The sequence below is a fragment of the Pelophylax lessonae genome (assembly GCF_965119305.1).
Source record: "Pelophylax lessonae genome assembly, chromosome: 4".
Lineage (NCBI taxonomy): Eukaryota > Metazoa > Chordata > Amphibia > Anura > Ranidae > Pelophylax > Pelophylax lessonae.
The window spans coordinates 267,962,489-267,983,988 of record NC_138771.1 but is presented as its reverse complement, the minus strand read 5'-3'; the positions used below and the strand labels follow the sequence as shown (position 1 = coordinate 267,983,988).

Below are 21,500 nucleotides of genomic sequence, written 5' to 3'. Positions count from 1 at the left end.
CTGCAGGTTGAGTTGGACAATGTTACAAATCAGCTTTCTCAAGCAGACAGCAAATCTAGAGAAATTGCGGAAGATTTTTCTATCTTGGAATCGCAGCTGCAAGACACGCAGGAACTCTTACAGGAAGAGAGGTGTCAAAGGCTGAGTTTTAGCACAAAGCTCAAACAAATGGAAGATGAGAAAAATGGCTTCCTGGAACAATTAAAAGAGGAGGCGGAAGCAAAGAAAAACCTATCAGAGCAAGTCGCAACATTGCAAGCTCAGATAGCGGATATGAAAAAACGCATGGAAGAAAGCGTTGGGTCATTACAGTGTGTTGAAGATGTGAAAAAGAAGTTTGATCAGATGCTTGGTGAAGAGAAGACTGTGTCTGCAAAATATGCAGAAGAACGCGCACGTGCAGAAACGGAGGTGCGTGATAACGAGAGCAAAGCCCTGTTCTTGGCTCGCTCTTTGGAGGAAGCTCTAGAGTCTAAGGCTGAACTAGAAAGAGTTAACAAGCAGCTATGTACAGAGATGGAACATGTGGTCAGCTACAAGGATGAGGTTGAGAAAAGCGTTCAGGAGCTAGAAAAGTCTAAACGAGCCTTAGAACAGCAAGTAGAAGAGATGAAGATTCCGTTGCAGGAACTGGAAGAGGAATTACAGGCAACAGAGGATCTGTCCCAAAGAGGGGATAGTGTGCCTGATGCAGTTTTTAAAAGGATCAGAGTTTTGGGGTCTGTCCTGAGTGAGCCTCAGAAATGTGATGACATGTTGCTTGAATCACCCCTTTGGAATAAACCGTTCCTTCAAAAACTTCAAGCATTGGAAAATGTATCATTAGAACTTCAGCAAACAAAGGAGCTGAGTAAGAAATGTGATGATTTCTCAGTTCAGGCTGAAAACCTAGTGGGGAAAACTAAGGCTGTTGGTGAAAACGTGAAGCAAATGAATAAGTGCCTTTCAGGGAGTGTTTCCAAAATGGAACTGGTGAAAGACGGGTGGCAGAAGTTTGATCGTGATCTTGAGATGCATTCCATGTGGAATTCAGATAGAGAAAAAGAACTAGGTGACCTTGAGCGGTCAAATAGTTCAGCAGAAAGTGCATTGAAGAAACCTGTAAAAGAATGTGTTGCAGTTCCATGCTTCTTCACTGATGCAGGGAGGAGGTCTATAATGGATACCACCCAGATCGCTGGGTTCAACTGTGTTGTTGCCTTTGACCCCTATGTTGGTGGAAGGAAAGTTGATGATGTTCTGGTTGGCTACTTCTGTGAAGAGTTTGGCAAGAAATATAAACTGAATATCAAATCAAATAGTAGGCCTTTACTGCGACTCGCTCAGGAGGGCGAAAAGTTTAAGAAGTTGATGAGTGCAAATGCTTCAGATCTGCCTATGAATATGAAATGTTTGAATGATATTGATATCTCTGGGAAAAGGAACAGGGGTCACTTTGAAGAAATGTGTGACAGCCTGTTGTCTCAATTGGAAAATCCTCTGCACAGCATCTTAGAGCAAGCAAAGCTCAAGAAGGAAGATCATTCCCTTTTACAACAAAAAGTCAATGATTGTGTACAGCTGTATGGAGAGGCAACTCAAGTCACAGAGGGATGTCAAGAGTCCCTACTTGGAACAAAGCTTAGTGAAGCAAAGGTTCTCAAAGTTTTGAGGAAAACATTTATGGATTGCAGAGAGAGGCGTCTTAAGAATGTTGAAGACATTAAGACTAGCCCAATTGAGTTGCCTATGGATCACGGTCCTCCGTGGTGGATTGGACAGACGGTTATGAGGGACAAGCTGTCTGACATTTATGAGAAAGCTGTCAATGAAGATGACAGAAACGAGAAGGAGCGAAATGATGCCAAAAATGCAGTTGAAGAATGTGTATATGAGATGAGAGACAAACTGTGTGGCATTTATGAGAAATCCGTCAATGAAGATGACAAAACAGTTTCATCCGGAAGCTTGAGGATAATAGGAGGCTTATCAGTGAGTCAGCAGTGCTTGACACATGCGTGCCTGGAAATCTGTGTCCCAACCCTAGGGTTGAAACAAGAGGGGGGGGTATGTAACAGGAAGTCAGCTAAATCTGGGAATGTAGTCACAGGAAGGAGATACATTTCCACCCGATTTAGAAAGTCCATTAATTAATTTAGGGTGTTGGCTACAGAGCTAGCCAGCAGGAAGTTGAAAGGCCTTCACCTGTTCAGAATGAGGGAGTTAAGGCTCTATAATTTGTTCAGAGAAATTCCTATTGTTTGCTGCCTCCAGAAGCTGCATCCTGAAGCCATGTGGGCTGGGAGCAGGAGGACAGTCAGCGTGTGCCTCCCGACAGGATGTGTGGGCCTGGGAGAAGACCCCCCGGAGTGATGTGTGCCCGGGACGGTAACCAAGGGTGAATACGTCTCAAAGGTGAGAAGACGAACTGTTGATGTGAAAGAAACAAAAGGACTGTGTTGCCCTGTGAAGCTATTATAAAAGGACTATTGAGTGTCCGCTGTAGGACAAGGAAGTCTGCCCGACGGTAGGTTGGAGACAGATACTTAGGCAGGTTCCAGTTGTGAGAAGGTAGCCGCCCACAGAGGCAAGGATTTATTTTCTGTTTTATTTTATTTTGGATGTTTTGCTGCATACAGCCTGGTGAAGAAAACACCATTTAATAAACCACACTGTTTGTTTGCAAGCACTTGTCGGCTACCTCTCTGGGAAAACGCACCCCCCAAGGGGTCATCCACACCCGCCACCGAGCTAATCCCTCACAGTACCTACCAGCAGAGAGCTAAATAGGACCACCAAGGACTCACCCTACCGATCGGAGGAGCGGCAATAATTCAGACCCAGTATCCCCATGGATGCCATCCCTGTTCATATGTCTATATGGCTTCGGTCATCTCCAGTGTCTCCTGGAATAAGGGAAAATAGCCCCGTGACATCATCGGGTTACACAAACATGACCACCAGCTGGAGACCAGCCAGACTATGGGAAAATGGCCACCATCAGCTACAGATCCTGAAGCATGCTCCTAGGATATTTCCTTCGCCCTCTGCAAGGGGACCCCTCCCTGAAGGTAGGACACAAGTTAAGTTAGGGGAGACTCCATTGCGCACTCTGCACTGGGACCCCCCTGCACTAAACCCACACTGCAATTAGTAGGGCATGCACCTAGGGGTCTCCTACACTGGGACCCCTCCAGAATACCAGGGCAGGACGTACACTATCCCAGGACCCTTACAAAGTGGGAATAGCGGGGGGAGACCCCAGGTGTCTCCGCTGCATCCTCTGCCCTGGGACCCCCACCAGACTCCAGGTTCACACAGGGGGGAAAGGCAGTGGGGGAAGCCCAACTCACTCAGGGATTTAAAGATGGGAGGAGGGAACCTGCAGGCAGGGCCGACCGTCCCTGGAGGTTACCCGCGTCCACCCAAAACCCTGCCAAAAGGGGAGAGGGTGGTTGTACTTACCCTTCCATGGTGAGGGCAACACTCCAGACAGAATCTTTACCACCAAAGTAGGGGAGCCGTCGGCCAAGGGACCGCTGGGACTCCGACCCATGCCTGGTTGTATGCAACCCTGCGAGAGGTTTAACTCGCGGGTCAGCCTCTGTCCGTGAGGCTATGTCGTAGCCAAACTAGCGCGTAGCTGCCACTGGCTGGGCTAGGGGGAACACTGGATCTAGATTATCCAGCCTGTCGCCCAGCTCGGCAGTTGGTTGTAGATCTCCCAAGAGGAAAAGAAAAAAAAAAGATGTAAGGAAGGAGAAAAAATTGCTGGGACCAGAGATTCCAGCCGGGAGCCTAGGACTTTATTCCAGACTAGACAGATTAAAACTGATTACCTAGAGCAGAGGGGGGGGGGGGATTATATACCAGCTGAGGACGGCCCATGGGCTTAGTCAGGTGTTTTTTTGTTCTGCCTAGTCTTACTCCTGGAGGAGGCAATATAACCCAGTAGTTATGATTTATGGAGCGCTGTGTTCGTTGGTGAATGAAAAAGAAAATGGCCTGGTCATGAAGAGGGGTAAATCTTCCGGAGGTCAAGTGGTTATTTTCAAGAGCACCTAAAATGTGCTGCAGTTTTGCTGTGCAATCACAATGATTCTGCTGCAATCCCAAAACACCCAGGTGTGAAAGGAGCCTTACAGCCAAAGAAGCTGCTTCTATTTGATCTGCAACGGCCATGGTGCTGCACATGTGACTACAGCTATTTGATGATTTGACAGTTTGGATTTAGACAAGCAAATGTGACAGTTAACAATTGGGACATTCCAGGAATGTATCGGTTTTTTGAAACCATTAAATCAATGAGTTTAGTTTCACTTTATAATTTACTGCTGTCCAGAGGCTCTGGGCTTTAGCAAAAAGGAAGAAACCAGAGCAATGCTGGAGGCAATTTACAGCACACACTAGTTTTGATAGCATAATTATTAATTATTTGTTATCAAGTTTTATGGTTAAAGTTCCGCTTTAAGTAGAAACCAAAACAAATCTAGGAGATGCAGGGCTGTCCCTTAAAAATGGGAAGGTGCCGATTCTGGGTATATAGTTCCATAAATACAGCATGTAGCTAGTGAGCAGACCCGGTTGACTGAAAAGAGAAGGGGGAAAGAGGAGATATAGGTTGCAAAAAGAAATGAAAGCAAACAAGAGGCTGACATTAACTACAAATGATTTAACTAAAATAATGAAGGTGTACCTTTCTGTGAATGGTGGGAAATTATGGGTACAAGCATTTCATATAAATTATAAAAAATGGTGTTAATACAATAAAGTGCTCCGTGTCCATACAATTGTGAAGAAATAGTGCTCTGAATTTTATATATAATATTTCCGCATATATCCTTGTCATCAACGAAAATACATACAGTAAGTGAAAAAATAAATTTGGCAAAAATGTGTGGAAGTAATCAAACAAATCAATAGGGATATAAATGTCCTATTGGGGTGTAGATGGTGAATCCCTTCACCTATAGGTGTCTCAAAGTAAGTGATGGTGATCTTCAGTGTAGTGCCCCAAAACCAGACTAGCCTCTCACCCCTCACTTTCTTGTAAACAGCCTCTTTAGGATAGGTAGGTTTCTCCAGGGGATCCTGGATGCATATAGCCCATATGATGTCACTCCTTCCACTACTCCCTCTGTTACATCTATTAGGCTCTTAGAGGTAGGAATACAGGAAATCCTCTCATGGTGTAGAGACGGAGAGTACCCGGAAGTGACGTCCACACTAGGAAGCATAGAACGGTGCCGGTTTACAGAATTTTAAATGTGAGTCTGTATATTACTTCTTTATCAAATAAAACTTTGGAATACTACACTACTATACTGAAATACTTGCCCCGGTGCAAGACAGGACTTGTAATTCTCTCCTTCACAGATTGTTATGAATTAATGACACGGTTTTCAAAATTGGAAAGTGGGTTGCGGGGAGAAGATCTCTGGGGAAGGAGATTTGAGAAGGACATGGCTGTTTCAAGATGCACAAAAAGGAGGCACTTGAAGAAAGATGGACTGCATGGTCGAGTCTCCAGAAGAAAGCCATTACTAAGCAAATGCCACAAAGTATCCGGCTTACAATATGCCAAACAGCACATAGACAAGCCTCAAACCTTCTGGCACAAAGTAATTTGGAGTGATGAGACCAAAATTTAGCTTTTTGGCCACAACCATAAACGCTTCATTTGGAGAGTTAACAAGGCCTATGATGAAAAGGTACACTATTCCTACTGTGAAACGCGAAGGTGGATCGCTTATGTTTTGGGGATGTGGGAGCTATAAAAAGGCACAGGAAATTTGGTCAGAATTAATGGCAAGATGAATGCAGTATGTTATAAAAAAATACTGGAGGAAAATTTGCATTTATCAGCCCGAAAGCTGCGCATGGGACGTACTTGGACAATCCAACATGACAATGATCCTAAACACAAGGCCAAGTCGACCTGTCATTGGCTACAGCAGAATAAAGTGAAGGTTCTGGAGTGGCCATCTCAGTCTCCCCACCTCAATATCATTGAGTCACTCTGGGGAGATCTAAAACGTGCAGTTCATGCAAGACAGCCCAATAATTTACAGGAACTGGAGGCTTTTTGCCAGGAAGAATGGGAAGCTTTACCATCTGAAAAGATAAAGAGCCTCATCCACAAAAGACTTCAAGCTGTCATTGATGTTAAAGGGGGCAATACACGGTATTAAGAACTGGGGTATGTAAACTTTTGAGCAGGGTCATTTGGGTCGTTTCTGTTGTCATTATGATTTAAAAAGAGTTCACACAGTTGATTGATAATAAATGGCTTCAGCCAAACACTAACCATGATTGAAAGAAAGGTTTTTGTGTTGTCATTCATATTCTCGGAAAAACGGCCAAGAAATCAAATTCTGCCAGGGTATGTAAGCTTATAAGCACAACTGTATATATACATATACACACACATACATTCAGCAGGTAAAATAAGTATCATAAGTGTCACCATTTTTATAGGTAAATATATTTCTAAAGGGGCTATTGACATGAAATTTTCACCACATCGGTAACAACCCATGCAATCCATAAATACAAAGAAACCAAAACAAATATGTTCAGAAATTAAGTTATGTATAATAAAATATAATGTAAAAATGTTGAACACGCTAACTGAAATTGAATACTTGGTTCAAAATCCTTTGTTGGCAATGACAGCTTCAAGATACCTCCTGTGTGGAGAAACTAGTTGCATACATTGCTCAGGTGTGATTTTTGCCCATTCTTCCACACAGTCTTCAAATCTTGAAGGTTCCTTGGGCCTCTTCTATGAACTCTTATTATTTAGTTCTTTCCATAGATTTTTCTATTGGATTCAAAACAGGTGATTGGTTGGGTAATTCTAGCAGCTTTATTTTCTTTCTTTGAAACCAATTGAGAGTTTCCTTGGCTTTGCGTTTGGGATTATTGTCTTGCTAAAATGTCCACCCTAGTTTTATCTTCATCATCCTGGTAGATGGCAGCAGATTTTTATCAAGAATGTCTTGATACATTTTTCCATTCATCCTTCCTTCAACGATTTGAAGTTTGCCAGTACAGCTCCACACCATGATGTTCCCACCTCCAAACTTCACTGTTGGTATAGTTTGTTTGGGGTGATTTGAAGCGCCATTTGACCTCCAAACATGGTGTGTATTACGGCATCCAAAGACTTCAATTTTGTTCTCATCTGACCAGACTATATTCTCCCATATTTCACAGAATTGTCGAAATGTTGTGCAGCAAACTTTAAACAAGTTTCAACATGCTTTTTCTTCAGCAATGGAGTCTTGCTTTGTGATAGCGCATACAGGCCATGGAAGTTGAGTGCATTAATCATGGTTTTCTTTGAAACAACTGTACCTGCCAATTCCAGTCCTTTCTGTAGCTCTACACAAGTGGTCCCTGGCTCTTGGACAAATCTTCTGATAATTATTTTCCCTCCTCTGTCAGAAATCTTGCCAGGAGCACCTGGTCATGGCCGGTTTATGGTGAAATTATGTTCTTTCCACTTCCAAATTATGGCCCCAACAGTGCTCACTGGAAAAATGCAAAAGTTTAAAAATCCTTCTGTAACAAATACCATCAGTATTTTTCACAACAATAAAGTTGCAAAGGTCTTAAAAGAGCACTTTGCTTTTATCCATTATGAGATGCTTCTTGTGTGACACCTTGGTAATGAGACACCTTTTTATAGGCCATCAGTTGAGACTGAACCAGCCAATATTAATGTTCAGTGACAAGAGGCAGGATTGCTAATTATTGATAGATTTCAGCTGGTGTCTAGGCTTTCCTTTTTGAACCTTCCTTTCTTCAAGTGTTCAATACTTTTTCCTGGTTTCCCTATTACACATAATTTAATTTCTGAACGTATTTGTTTTGGTTTCTTTGTATGTATGGATTGCATGGTTTGTTACCGACGTGTGGTGAAAATTTCACAGCAATAGCACCTTTACAAATATATATATCTAGAAAAATGGTGAAATATTTAATACTTATTTTACCTGCTGTTTGGGTGTCTGTGTGTGTATGTGTATGTGTGTGTGTGTGTATATATATATATATATATATATATAGGTTTTTTTTTTTTTTGTTTTTTTTTTAGATGTGATCCTGCCAATAAAATCCTCGGCTGACAACTGTGTTCCTATCTCCTGACTGTGCTCCTGCTTTGTCATACTGCCAAGGTAGCTTTCAAAAGAAACTTAAAGTGACTGTATCAACATGCATTATGTAGGCATGGTCCGCTGCTTTCACCATCAGGAAATATGGCTTGAGAAATACCATCGCTAAAATGCATTAGAGAGGAAATGGCTGCAAACGATCAGCAGCACAAAGATGCAGTAAAACATTTATAGAAGGTGAAAACAAGCATTTTGTTAAAAAAGGCAAATGTTAAAAATACGCAGTTCTTCAAACTAAATATAAATCCTATCTGAATGACATCTATTTTGTTAAAGAGAAGCTGCCACTATTTTTACTCAGGAAGAGCCCATCCTGATAGTCCACTCTCCCAGGAAAATCTACTTATCTAGAATCCCTCACTGCTTTCCTGAGCCAATGATATGAGGCTTTTAAGTATAACGGAGCATGGGACCTTCCACATTGAGCCCTAAGCGGCCAATTATCATACCCCAACACTGGTGCTTACTCTGAAGATTAATTTGCTACACCTTGCTGGGAGGGGGTGGGCCTAAAACTGGCCATACATTATACAATTTTCTTGTTCAATTTCCTTTTGATTTATCTTCAAATATGTAGTGCAAGGACTTGCCTTAATTGCATACAAATTGAAAGTGTTTAGGTTTAACCTCATATTATAGTTTTGGTAAATATAAAGGAAAAACTGTACAAGAAAATGGTACAATGTACGGCCAGCCTTAGAGGCACTTTTAATCTGCCTTTTAAGTGTTACTAAACCCAGGACCCTGCATTCACTATGTCTGGTCTCCCACAGTACACAGAACATGGAAGAAGTGCAATTATTGTATTAAGTGTAAACTGCTAAATACCTTTTCTCATTACCAGTATATAGCAAACATGTGACTTCTATCAGTTCCTGGTAAAGCTTGTAGGATTAGTTTTCATACTGCAGAGAGCTGTCTTATCAGGATCGATGACTCTCTGTCTGGACAGTGCTGCTTAGCCCTGTGCTGATCACATGCACTCTCCCAAGAAAAAAAAATACACACCAAACTGAGCATGTGCAGAGCGACTCCAAAGGCTCGGTCTTATCCGAACATGTTCTGGAGTCAGTGGAAGGAGGATCTGTGTGTACAAGATCAAGCAGCCTTTTTATAGCAGAGGATTGACCCCTTAGGTTCTACAGTGAGTATAACCAGCATGCTTTAGTGCATATATGGACTGTTTTTTGTGGTTGTGGGTTTAGTAAAACTTTACAGATTTTGCATATAGGGATTCTGCCTAGATTTTACTAAATCATTTTGTATAAAAATAAAATGTACACAAAAGGTAAACCACTTAATTATGTTCAAAGAAAGGCTTATTTAACAATAATATTACCTAACACAAGATTACGATCACCTACCTTTTGTTTGCACTCGTACTACATGACAATCACTAGAATTATAACTACTGTCATACCTGCTGTGGTAAATAAAGGTCCTGCAAGTCTTCACTTTTCACACTGATCAGATTTGATGCATTTTAGGGTTTTAAAAAGCAGAATGAAAAATGTATCTTTAAATCCTTTAAATGTATCTTTACATTTTTAAAAGGACCTTTCATTGTAAGTCAATGGGAAGGCATCAAATACTGATCTGTGTGAAAGCACCCTTAAGCTGAATAAAAGCATGTCAAAACCTTTTCCCATAACCTTGTACAGTATATTGCATTTGTTAAAATGCCCATCTAAAAAAAAATTTAAATTATCAACACTTCCCACTGACAGCACCAATTGAGGAAGGGAGTTCCACATCCTTACTGCTCTGACAGTAAAAAAAAAAAAAAAAAAAAACCCTTACACAGTTTAAGGTTAAAACGTTTATCCTCCCTAAGACTGAAAAGTTTTCTCCCTATGCTAGAATCACTATGGAGATATTTGTATATTGCAATCATAACTTTTTAGGTGTCTCTTCTCCAGGGAGAATAAGTTAAATGCTTGTGGTCATTTCTCATAACTGGAGGTGCTCCAGCCCTCTTATTAGCTTTGTTGGCTTTCTCTGGACTCTCTCCAGTTCAAGCACATCCTTCCTGAGGACTGGTGACCAGAACAGGAAGGCATACCCAAGATGTAGCCGGACCAGTGTTTTGTAAATTGGTGGAATATATAGTTTTCTCTCTTGGGTAGATACCCTTTTTAATGCATGCTAAACTTCTGCCAGTTTCGCTTGCTGCAGTTTGGCATTGCATGCCATTGCTGAGCCTGTCATCTACTAGGACACTCAGGTCTTTAAAGTAAAGTTTCTATATCCCGTTGTGATCACCTATTAAATCAGTTCGCATAAATCAACCCATTTATCCCAATTTTCTTCTTAGCTAGTTTAATATCTGCAAATTGTATGGGCGACAACTCTGCCATGCTTTATACCACAAAAACACCAATGGCAAAAGTCACAGAATACAATCTGTACTTTGTATCTACAGAAACACTATATGCTATATATACTAGCCAAATCTGGATGTTTTGTTATGCTTTTACAATACCTTTAAATTAAAAAACATCTTGAAAGGTAATACAATCAAAAGAAAGCCTTGTTTGACCTTACTGACTAGATACATTTTACAATTTAGGTTAAGGCCTCAATGGGTAAACAACTGCAGTACTAAAATGGCTAATTTGATTAAAGGGGCCAAGAAATAAAAAGCAAACAATTATCCCAATTTTCTATAAAGATTGGAGGCCCTAGAGTACAATGCATACACTGTTCTATACATCAAGTGAAGCTCGCGATTGGCCCGATTGTTCAGTAGAACCATGAAAATCCTGACTTGTGCCGCCCTTAATAGAAAACACTGCTAAGGAAAAAAAAAAAAATCACAAAACCTGGCACCATATGCTCTTTACAGTTGCTTTCAAGAAAGTGAAGTACTGGCATATCACCAAACTGCTGAAGGCTGCTGTAAAGATATGCTCTGATTCTTTATGGCGCATGAATGCATCAACATTTGTGTCACTTTGTGTGTGTGTTTTTTAACTGTAAAGTCTATCTCCCCACAGCTTCCCCATCTCTGCTCACCCATACCTCATTTTAAATTTATCAACCACAGTTTTGTTACTGTTCCTCAGGTCGTGACATCAGAAAGCTGCCACTGGAAGCCTTTCAGAACCTCTGAGGACCCCACTGATGGACTCTTCTGAGAGTCAATAGGCAATATCCATGTCATCAATATTAAAAAAGAATAGCGCACACATGCAAAAGAAATGACTATCAAATATGGAGACAATCCATAAATAAAAATGGGGATTTAGTCCCACCATAAGGCAATAAACATGTCATCAAGATGTGAAATAGGCACTGCAAGCAGTACTCTTCCAAACAACAGATCTAAAGACGGTCACATGACCCAGCCTGTCACGTGACCAAAGATTTACATCAGTAATTGAGCTTTTAGGTAGCTTTTTAAATAAAATCTAGGAATAATACATTGCAAGATGGAATGATACTGCAAATGTAAAAAAAAAAAGGCAAGTTGTAGTATTAAATCAGTAGTCATTATGCTTTACTCTGCTTCTGTAGTTCTATAAAAGCTGAATGAGATGAAGAATCTCGCCTTTACAGGGCTTTTCCCCTTCATTACACACTGTGACGCCTGCAGCATCACAGTGTGTAATGAAGGGAAAAAGCGCTTCAAAGGAGCTGAGAGCAACTTCCTCTAAAGAAAGGAAGTGGATAAGTGAGGGAGGGGAGTCTGCAATCCACAACATGAAGTGTCAATAAACCGAAGAATGCATTCAAGACTTGTCCTTGTCCTCTCCCCCCCCTACAGCCTCCTAAAGCACATATCTTACATTGCAATTTTTGAGAAGGCTGGGGCAGGGATGTCACACACTGCACAGCATAGAGCTGAGTGTAATTGGAAACCTGAGTGGAGGGAATGAACACACCCCCCTCTGCAACATCTCAAAGTGAAACATGCACAGCTGAGGATGTCAATCACCTGCTAAGTGCTGGGGGGTAGGGCCTATTTCCTAGAATTGTCTGGTGTAGCAGAGGAATGCCAGGGCAAACAAAAAACCCACAGGTGCTTTGGATCAAGGCAAGTACTACAAGAGGATATACTTTATTAATTTTTATTTTAGAGGTTGAAAACAACTTAAAACTTAGACATTACTGAATTTTTGCCTGCATGTTACCTACCCTGAAGAGAGTCTTGACTACCCTGTTCAGGTTCTTTTTATTTTTTTCCTCTTTGGCACTGTTGCTAGACTTAACTGCAAGCTACACTTCTAGGTTTACCCCTCAGCTTAAGGGAAAAAAACATGCTCGTTATTTTCTGAACATGTTTAGTCCTGTGGGCATACCAAACACACACAAAACAAGCAATGTCTAAAAAAAAAAAAATTGCATAAAGACTAAGGTTATATTATTAGTGTCAGAGACTGTTAACACCTCCCTCATGCCATATAAACAAATGACGGCGGGAGGGTGGCTCTATTGTTCTGGGATGAAATCATATGACATTGCTCCACTCTCATGGCGAGCGGCGGTGCGCTGTGGCCTTGGTACATGGCGCATCCCTGATCTCGATGAAGAGCTGATGATACGGTTCTTTACCCATGTGATCAGCTGTGCTCAATCACAGCTGATTAAATGTGAACAAGGAAATGACGGAGAGCTGATCAGCGGCATTTCTACACAGGGGAGACCTGCACAGATAATCTGGGCACTGATAATTAGTGCAGCCCTAACAGTGCCCATTAGTGATGCCAGTGAGTTCCCAGCAGTGACACCAGTCAGTGCCCATTAATACCAATCAATGCCGCCAATCAGTGCTCATCAGGGCCGCTTACCTGTGCTCCCTATCAGTGGTGCTTATCTGTGACCATCAGTGTTACCTATGGTTAACCATCCGTGCCATCTAGAAGTGCTGGATATTCGTGCCTCCGCATCAGTGCCACTTCATCAATGCAGGCCTATCAGTGCCACCTCATCAATGCAGGCCTATCAGTGCCCATCAGTGCAGGCCTATCAGTGCCCATCAGTGCAGGCCTATCAGTGCAGGTCTATCAGTGCAGCCTATCAATACCCATCAGTGCAGCTTCATCAGTGCACATCAGTAAAGGAGAAAAATTACTTTGTTTCCGTTAGAAAATTGTAAATAAGGAAAACTTTTTTTTTCTCAAAATTATTTTTTTGCAAAAAAACTGTGGTAATTAAATATCACAAACGAAATGCTCGGTCTCAAAAAAAAAAAAAAAATGATAAAAATCTAATTTGGGTACAGCGTTGCATGACTTCACAATTGTCATTCAAAGTGTGACAGCATTGAAAGTTTAACACTGGCCTAGGCAGGAAGGGGTAGAAGTGCCTAGCAGGCAAGTGGTTAAAAACAAGCAAAAATACTATGGGGAGGGGGGGGGGAGGTGTGCAACGTGATACATAGCCCAGGCTAGTGCATATTAGGATTATTTGCGTCTTGTTAACAGCTGAGCTCTATGGGGTTAATTTACTTAAGTAAAGAGAATCTGGCCTTACTTCAAGCATTGAGTAAGGTACAGAAGTTGTTCCTACTTCTTCAAATGACTATATATGAATGATGTTTTAAGTGAACGCAGGTTCACTTCACTGCAGTAAATCAGCTCCATATAATCACCTTTAATTGCCGTAGTTTAAAAACAAAATATAGATGGACATTTTTAATAATTTAGCATACATAACAGTTGAATGAAAAAAGAAAATGTAAATATTTAGTCAAGTCAAGAAACATGTCCAACATGTTCAAAGTACTGAAAATGTTAATTTTCATACGTTTCTTTATGCGTCGTTATTCACAAACAAGCAAGTCAGAACCTCTTAGAAACACATTGCGTGCCAGGTACCCAGGAATTACACAGATCTGACTGCCTCAGCTAGCTGTGCACTGAAAATAAACATGCTTTGACAGATTTGTTTAATTATTTTTCTAACACCCACCTAAGAAGTAACCATTTTCGAGGATTTTGTGCTTGCACTTCATATACAAATCTCACACTATCATATATAAAGCTTTTCTATGAAGCTGCAATCTATAGCTCATCTGTTTCCAAAGTAACCTAACTGGAGCCATTTTGTTCTGTACAGAAAGTCCCAAAACCCAATACCCTTGTTTATAAACTCTGCTTTACTTGATTAAACTACATTTTATTTTTTTTCCATCAAGAGTTTAACACCATTTATATCACAGTGTTTAAAAAAACAAATGCTTGAGCAATGTCATACATTAGCACAGCAAAATGTGTTTGACAAACCTTTTCATGTTCCTGCCTCTTCCTGGGTAATGCAGGAAAGCCCCCAAAAAAATGCAGTGTGCTTATTTTACACTACCACAAGGCATCCTGAAGAGGCTGATCACCAATCAGAACAAAATTTCATTATTCCATAGAATTCAAACATGCCAGTGAAACATGCACAATAATCCGCCATGGGCCACTGGCATTTCTCAGCTGGCTGCGCTGTGACCAGTAGCTCTGTAAACCATCTTATTAAAATATCATTATCAGGTCACTGCAGAGAACCTGGAATTACAAGAATGACTGTCAAGGGAAGGTGGAAACAAGTCCATGCTTCGAATACAGCATGGCCCTTCATATTTACACCGCAGGCTGCCATCGTGCAAAAGGTAACGGCAGAACGCACACAATGTGCATTCTCTATATTAACCTTTTTGCTGCCACTAGGAGCAGAGAAATCTTAATTACTGGTTTTATAAAAGCTTTGTGCACTAATGGACGTGCAGTGATTTTAAATGACCTCATCGCAAGCATATTTCAAAGCTCAAAATGCTAGGCTTACCTTGACATTAAAATCCATTGGATGCACAAAGTTTTCCCTCTTCTATATAAAATGCTGAATTGAGCTACTTTACCTTTGAAACACAAACATTAATGACTTGTAATTGCATTCTTGTCAAATAATTATGATCATTTAGTCGAAGCAGAAGAATCCATGGGAATTATCTGCTCACTTAGTGGATGACAGAAATTATTTAGGCAAATCTATGGATTTTGAAAAGAACAAGAGGTCACAAGTTCACCATTTTCTAATCACAGCTGCATACCGCTATAATGGAATACCTTCTCAGCATACAACCATTGCTCCTGCTCTTCCTACATATTACATAAACTGCTTTAATGACTACTCAGATATTAGCTTTTAACCACACGTACCCAATGAGCAGAATTAAAACTTATTTGCTTGGAAGTTACCCGTATTCACTTTTCTGTACAAGAGCTTGCATCCCTAACGGGATATTATATAGCATTGCAGTGCAGTGGAAAGACTTACTGTTTCTGTGGAGATGATAAACCAAGATTACCATTTCACTGGGAAAGAAAATATAAAATGTCCACAGGTAAAAAAAAGAAAAATCAGATACTTAGAAAAAAAAAAAGGCACAATAAAATCATACAGACCAAACTGCAGGTAAGACAAAATGTCCGTGGTGCGAATGGCTTATGAGGGACTCAAGCTTTGAACAGTCTATGCTCTTTGCTGCTTGACTATAAATTGTTAGGACAGGCATATTTGTAAAAGGCAAAAGCATGAGCCAGCGCATTTGAAAAGACAGAGCGTGCCAGAGACTGGAAGAGCAGAAGAAAAAGCACCATACCTTTAACCAGTCTCCGCAGGATTTGACAACGACATTTGAAAGAGACAGCTATCATTCTTCTTTGCTGCTTTCCGGCAGTAATGCACATACACAAGCCCTGCTCAGAGATGTTGCAGAAGCAGCAGCAGCAGAGGCAGCAGCACAAGCATACGAATTCCTTGCGCGTAGAACAGAGAAGGTAGTCCCAGAGGGGAGTGACACGGTTTGATTCCTCCTGGTGATGCAGAGATCAGCTCTGTGTCATCTAATGACACTGTATCATTCACACAGCTCCACGCTGCCTCTCCAGCAAGGAACCTGCAGCATTAGATCAGCTGCCTAACCGTTAGGATTCCTTTGTAGCTATGCACTGAGCAAAGGAACAATGATGAGCAGGATGGAGCTGGCTTCTTCTCCTGGGTTACTCCTGGTCCTTCCACTCATTCATGCTCCCAGTGTGAGCTGTGTAGGGGGCCGTGTAGTCAACATCTGCTGTAAAGCAGCATTTTCTCATCTCCATCCTGTCAATGGGATGTTCCTTCTCTGAAGTGTTAACTCATGCAGTGCTGAAAGATGGCAGTGCCTCGCGTTAAAAATATCACTGGCAAATTACGAGCTGTATTAATTACATCTAGCAGTGATAAAACCTACATCAACAGTTCTTACACAGAAAAGAATGGTGCAATTGCGTGTTACCAAGGAAATTATTTCTTTGGTTATTGTGATGCCAGCACAGAATGGCGATAGATTGTTCAGACTGCATTTAAAAAGTTGCAAAATAAAAGAAAAATGTACTTATTTTTTATTAGGTTTAAATAACTAGCATTGACAATAATGCAATAAACCCTGTTGAGGTACTAGTTTCATATGTATGAAATTAAATATTTACACTAAAGAATATGCAAAACTCTGACTGTTGAAAGAGAAGTATGGACTTTTTTTTTTGCAGATTCATTCTTGCCTAGATGGATGCAGCATGGCTCCAATGCTGCATCTGTCCGCCGCTGGCTCAAAGGCTGGCCATACATTATACAATTTATTTACGTAGTGTAAGAGCCTGCCTGATTGCATACAAATGGAAAGTGTTTAGGTATGACCTCATAATATATGATTTTGGTAAATCTAAAGGAAAATTGTACAAGGTAACTGTATAAAGGTATGGACAGCTTAATATTGAAAACCGAGCAATCCAACACCGCCAATTTCTCGGTTCTCAGGGCTCCCTGAGCTGAGAGCTGCTGACTGTCAGTGGATTGCTGGGCAGTGGAGGGGGCGGGGGCAGGAAAAGCTGACTTAGTGGCCGCTGAGAGGATGAGCCGGTCCAGGCATGTGGGCAGATTCCAACTTGCCAGCTCTGTGACATCAGCCGACAGTGGGCTTCAGCCCATTGTCAGCTTAAAACGGATCACAGGAGTACAGAATGAACTCCTGTGATGCACAGAAGAAGAACAGCCAAATAAGCTTTGGCTGTACTTCACCTTCAAATGTGCCCTTTGCTTTTAAACAGCAGGCTTGATACACACAAAAATGAAATTTCAGTGTAGCACTTGCCCATGCAAGAACACCACTCTTAAATGTAATGTAATCCCTCTTTGTGGCTTCCCATAAAAATGATGGCTTGATTTAAAAAAAAAAAAAAAAAAAAAAAAGTATATCATCCCACAGATTAATAGAAACCTTCCAGTGAATGTGTTTAGTTATTACATTTATTGGAAAGATAATTGATTTTAAATGTATAACTTCACCCAAGTACAAATCAGACTATAGGACTAGTGAAGAACTCCATATTCACTTTTGGCATAATTTTTCCTACCTTGGTGAAGAGGGTATTTGCTTCTTTAGCTATTAAACAGTAGGTTCCAAAAAAAAAAAAAAATTGGCAATTCGTCAATTTTATCTGACTCCAAAACAGGTGGGGTGAGGATTACGGATCACGTTAAGGCTGCAAAGTACATCAGAGTTACAGTAAAATTGAGTAACAAAAACATCACCAGGCTTGTCAAATTCTAGCAGGGGCAGCTATTGGTCATGCACCACAGAACCACGTCTCCTTTCCCTACACAAAGGGGTGGATTTACTAAAGGAAAACAGACTATGCACTTTACAAGTGCAGTTGCTGCAGAGCTATGTAATGGAGATGAAGCTTCACTTTGCAAACAATATCCAATCACCTGCACAGAAAAAAAAAAGGCATTTTTGCTTGCACGTGATTAGATGTTGGAAGTCAGCAGAGCTTACCCTCACTTACTAGCTCTGGAGCAACTGCACATTCTTTTTGCTTTTTTGGGAAGAGTCTTAGGGCTTGTTCACCCCAGTGAGTTCTTGTGCTGTCGGAAAAAAAAAAAACTCCTTGCAGCATCTTTAATGTAGTGTCATCAAAACGGTCATTACATAGAGTTCAATAGTAATGCATGGAGTCTAAAAGAAAGGGGTTGAGGATGGGTAGAGTTCTGTAGTCGAACAAATAAGGCTGGCAACACTAGTTGGGACTTCAATGCACAAAGGTACTGTGTTCTCAAACAGGAAGCTAGGAGCACACTTGGAGTTTGGAAGAACAGATATTTGTTTGAATTTACTTTTTTTAAAAGGGACAAAACATAGGGTAAACACAGGGAAATGAGCATGTATGGGAGAGATATTTTATTTTTTTGCCCTGAGATGCACTTTAATAATCCTGTCCACAGCATTTCTACTACGGTTTTCTGTTTTCCTCCATCGATCTCATACAATACCTACCTCTTTCCCTCTAAAAAAAAAAAAAAAAAAAAACCCCGCTTCGGAATGCTTTTATTTTCTCACAAATTTGACATTAAAGCCCAGGTAAAGCCCCCCTTCTCCCAGTCCTTTCTACCTAAATAAGATTTCAAATGCGATCAGTGATTCCATTGGGTAGGTTCTCCTAACCGGTTTCTCAGGTTTATCCTTGAGACATTAGGACAAGAAAGAACAGGGGATACCCCTTTAAAGTGTCATTAAACCCACATTATAAAAAAAAAAAAAAACTATCAATAAATGCTGTATTATATGCTGTTCACTCTCAGTCACTGGGAGATTCATTTTCTGTATTCTTCAAAAAACCTGGTTAAGCCTGCCGTTCTCTGTCCCCTCTTCTGTCCAAGTGTGCAGCTAGGGATTTTGCAGAGCAGTGTAGGTAGCTCTGCACATGCTCAGTTTCCAGCGAGTTTCTATGCGGAGCATTTCCTCGCTATAACGTCTGAGCAGCCCATGTGACTATAGTGTCACACATGTGTGCATATACACAGTGGTAATTTACAGCTCCACTCCTCCCTCCTCCTCTATGCCCACTAACCAGCTAAACACAATGGGAGTGGAATATTACAGATTAAGACAGGAGATTGATGGAGGCTTCACCTCTCTCTTTTTCTAAGACACAGGCTGGAGGGGTGTGACATAGCCTGTAACTGGCAAAAATCTGCCCACACCATGTTATTGCCAAAACTGATTTTGTTCCTCCCACTGTGTGAAGTCAGAAACCAGAAGCGACAAAGATTTAATCACTTCTGGTTTCGCCCTTATGTAAACAAGCTGTTACCCGCTTGTGAAAGCATCTGCACAAACCGATCTGTTTAATCAGATGCTTTGTTGTTCATCCCTTGTGATAGCAATAAAGTTGATTACAAAAAAGAAAACAATTCAATAAAATAAATAAATTCTAAGCACCCTGTCCCCCCATGCTTACGGGCAAATGCGCACAAAGGTCCCGCACACATATGTAAACAGTGATCACATATGTGAGGTATCACCACAAATGTCAGAGCAACAGCAATAATTCTAGCACCAGACCTCTAGTGTAACACTAAACTGGCAACCTGTAAAGGCTTTTAAAGCGTCGCCTATGGGGACTTTTAGGTACCGTAGTTTAGCACTATTCCATGAGTGTATGCAATTTTAAAGTGTGAACTGTTGGGTATCAATTTACCGGACTCAACATAATCTTTTATATTTTACCAAATAATTGTGTATTGTATTGCATTTGTGTTCACTAAAGCTCATTAAAGTGCAAATTCACATTTGATAAACCGCTGCAGAAATATCTTGCAATGTAAAAAATGCAACAACTATTTTATTCTCTAGGGTCTCTGTTTAAAAAAAAAAAAAACATAATAATGTAGGGTGTTTTAATTTTTTTTTTTTCGCAAAAAAAAAAATGCTGACTTTTACATGTTTGAGAAATGTCTGAATTGGCCCAGACTGTAGGGGGGATCCTGTACACATAGCACAGGTCCCTAACTAAATCCAGGCAGGGGTTGCTGAGATGTGCTGGATAGCTAGCCTCGTGCCTAGCTACCTGACAACACTGAGGAAAGGACCTGGAGTTATGATTGAAAGCTCAGAAGGAAAGGCGCATGACAGGTAGAGTGCACGTAGCTCAGTTTTCCCTTCTCTTAAGCGGTCAAGATAGAACATCGGTGTACTGTCTCCTCAACTCTCCTGTTTTATTTACACTACAGAGCTGCAGCCTGATACTCAGGAGCCCAAAGAGTGGAAAATAACAGCTTGCGTTGTGAATGAGAAAGACTTTTATCCACAAAAACACAAGCTGACAATAGTGCATGCCAGATACTACATTATGCGGTCCCAAACAGATGGAGTAGACAGTTTGTGCCACTGTCAGCTTGTGTTTTCCCAGATCAAAACCTTATTCTTCAGCTGCAATCATTCAAAGCACAAGCTGACAGTTTTCACTCTCTATACCACAGGTGTCAAACACAAGGCCCGCGGGCCGAATGCGGCCCCCTAGGCCATTTCATGTGGCCCTCGCACCTCTCCTGCAGCTGCGGCACCCCCCTCGTCTCTGCCCCCACGTTGTCTCTGTAGTTGGCAGCAGAAAGGACAGAACTCCTTTGCCAGATCCTGCACTTCTCTTTGCAGCTGCAGAGAGGCTAGTCTTTGATCACCTCCCCACCCCATTCTCATCAGCCCGCAGCAGAGAGGAGGGCAGAACTCCTACAGATCCTGCACCTCTCTGTGCAGCCGCAACACCACCTAGCCTTCTGCTGCCCTGGTCTCAGCATTCAGCAGACTCTGGAAGCTGACTCCAGCCCTCCTCTGGTTCTCCTCCAGACCCTACACGTCTTCCCAGATCCACTCGCATCTTCTTCCTGTTATTAGCACAAGGTAAGGGGGTGCATTGTGATGTAAGGAAGGGTAGGTGACTCTTGACTTCTGATGGTGGGGGGGCTCTTGACATCTCATGTAAGGGTGTAAGGGGGTGTGGGGTGCTCTGGACATCTAATCCTACAGATAACACCGGCCCTTTGAGGGCAACCATAATGCTGATGCGGCCCGCAATGAAATTGAGTTTGACACCCCTGCTCTATACCCTAAATAGCAGGCTGCAGCCCTAAGCTGTGTGTAAATTAAGAGGAGAGATGAGGGGACAGCAGCTGCAGAATTAAGTGGGGATGTGATTTTGCTGTGTGCAACCCGCCACCCACAGCAATGCCCATATTTTAGGGCTTTAGAAGGGGTGGAGCTACAACCAGCATTTTATTTTTTTTAAAACATCCACTGTTTGGATTTTAGTTAGGGCAATTGCTATGTGCAGAGGGTGCACTGGGAGGGTTAGCAAACCTTTTTTTTTTCTAGCGATAGGTCTTCTTTAAACTTGCTCATCCTCATGTCAAATGTTTCTTTTCAAATGATTTATACGGCACAGTCACAAAATGTGCCTATTTGCAAAGGCTGCATAGGAAGCCCTGCCTACACTTTGGGTGTTACAGCTTTGGCTGAACTACTGATATAAAGTACGC

At 41.4% G+C, this 21,500-nt stretch overlaps 1 protein-coding gene across 12 annotated transcripts in view; it reads right to left on the bottom strand.

Moving 5' to 3' along the window:
- GRIP1 (glutamate receptor interacting protein 1) overlaps positions 1-21,500 on the bottom strand; it is a 1,071,013-nt gene that overhangs the window by 492,822 nt on the left and 556,691 nt on the right. Inside the window, exon 1 of one of the 12 annotated variants that reach the window (XM_082255179.1) lies at positions 15,748-16,260. The exons of 9 other annotated variants lie outside the window; for them this stretch is intronic. In XM_082255179.1, the coding sequence (XP_082111305.1) occupies positions 15,748-15,835 (88 nt within the window). In that variant the 5' untranslated portion in view covers positions 15,836-16,260. Of the gene's footprint in view, positions 1-15,747; positions 16,261-21,500 lie in introns of those variants that run through there. 2 more of the 12 variants (XM_082255173.1, XM_082255175.1) reach the window with 2 other exon arrangements.